Source organism: Halyomorpha halys, unplaced genomic scaffold (assembly GCF_000696795.3).
Source record: "Halyomorpha halys isolate HHAL.00 unplaced genomic scaffold, Hhal_1.1 Scaffold62.1, whole genome shotgun sequence".
Classification (NCBI taxonomy): Eukaryota; Metazoa; Arthropoda; class Insecta; order Hemiptera; family Pentatomidae; genus Halyomorpha; species Halyomorpha halys.
The window spans coordinates 103,629-104,200 of record NW_027116333.1 but is presented as its reverse complement, the minus strand read 5'-3'; the positions used below and the strand labels follow the sequence as shown (position 1 = coordinate 104,200).

The 572-nt window shown below is 47.0% G+C and overlaps 1 protein-coding gene across 1 annotated transcript in view; it reads left to right on the top strand.

Annotated features, from left to right (window-relative positions):
• The window catches only part of LOC136797202 (uncharacterized), a gene marked incomplete at its 3' end in the record, with an annotated part of 74,832 nt that continues 74,260 nt past the window's right edge, over positions 1-572 (top strand). The window contains exon 1 of the mRNA XM_067053132.1: positions 1-499. Within this exon, the coding sequence (XP_066909233.1) occupies positions 1-499 (499 nt within the window). The remainder of the gene's footprint in view (positions 500-572) is intronic.

Genomic DNA, 572 nt, shown 5'->3' with positions numbered 1-572 from the left:
ATGCGAGGTTTAAAACGTCACATAAAAGGTATTTCCGAAATTGATACCACAACCATCAGCGACGCTGTCGCCAACGTCTTCGAGGTAAGACTGAACGAAGCTAAGCAGCTCTGGACTGAGTTCAGGGAAGCCTGGACTGAACGTGAAGAGCTAACTGTCGTCATCGGTGAAGATGATACGTTTCCGGACAACTCTTGGTACCAGCTTTATGACATATTGAAGGAGGAAATAATGAAGGCTGGTGGTGCCCTTCTGTCAATTAAGGAACATCGCGAAGCTAGGAAAGCTTCATCACACAGTACCGTTCCCGCTTGCTCGACGTTCAGCCAAAGTGGATCCTACTCCCAGAAGCTACAATTACCCAGGATCCCTATCCCTACATTTTGTGGTGATCTTTTGAAGTGGTCGCACTTTCACGATACATTTGTATCCCTAGTGCACGAAGAACCGACCTTAGCAAAAATCGAGAAGTTCCACTACCTCATTGGTGCCTTGAAGGGTGAAGCTGCAACCGTGATTTCGAGGTTTCCCGTTGAATCAAATTCGTATGAGTTGGCCTGGAAGCGTGTAGT